The sequence below is a fragment of the Penaeus monodon genome, chromosome 22, assembly GCF_015228065.2.
Source record: "Penaeus monodon isolate SGIC_2016 chromosome 22, NSTDA_Pmon_1, whole genome shotgun sequence".
Taxonomy (NCBI): domain Eukaryota; kingdom Metazoa; phylum Arthropoda; class Malacostraca; order Decapoda; family Penaeidae; genus Penaeus; species Penaeus monodon.
This window is the reverse complement of record NC_051407.1, coordinates 23521645-23522188: the sequence shown is the minus strand read 5'-3', so window position 1 is coordinate 23522188 and position 544 is coordinate 23521645. Positions and strand designations below refer to the sequence as shown.

The 544-nt window shown below is 33.1% G+C and overlaps 1 protein-coding gene across 1 annotated transcript in view; it reads right to left on the bottom strand.

Annotated features, from left to right (window-relative positions):
* Window positions 1-151, bottom strand: part of LOC119587369 (telomere-associated protein RIF1-like) — a gene marked incomplete in the record, with an annotated part of 20047 nt that extends 19896 nt beyond the window's left edge. Inside the window, 1 exon segment of the mRNA XM_037936114.1 lies at window positions 41-151. Within this exon segment, the coding sequence (XP_037792042.1) occupies window positions 41-126 (86 nt within the window).
* Between the last annotated feature and the right edge of the window lie 393 nt (window positions 152-544).

Here is a 544-nt window from a genome sequence, read left to right as displayed (position 1 = left end):
ATCCAATAGGTTAGTAAACAATAAATATTTCATTACTTACTGCACTAAAGCACGGTATGCAGGCAGTCTTACTGACACTTTCTGTGCCGTGCACTTTTCAACTAACTCCTCCAAGCTGTCCTCCATGGCCCTGTTATGGTAATGTGAAAAAATTATGTAAATCAAAGACACTCAAATACATAAAAGCTACTTATAAACCTTATAAAAATATACTTCTTATAACATTAATTAGTAATCTTGAACATTTATTGAGGAGTATACAGTATTCAACCATTTTCTGTTGTTGAAAACAATTCTTAGGCCATGCTATAAATTGTACTGGCCTAGCCATACCTTAAATTTCTCTGTGATTTTAATCTGAACAAATCAAGTTATATGTATAATATTTAGCCACTGAACTGTTTGTGTGTCTATTTTAGACAGACACTTAATACATGCATCCATTCATTCAGAGATGAACAGCAGATTAATAGTCTGAAAAGTACTTACACTGTGATTCCACCCATGGACACACAAAGACTAGGACACTTACAATACTGAATAT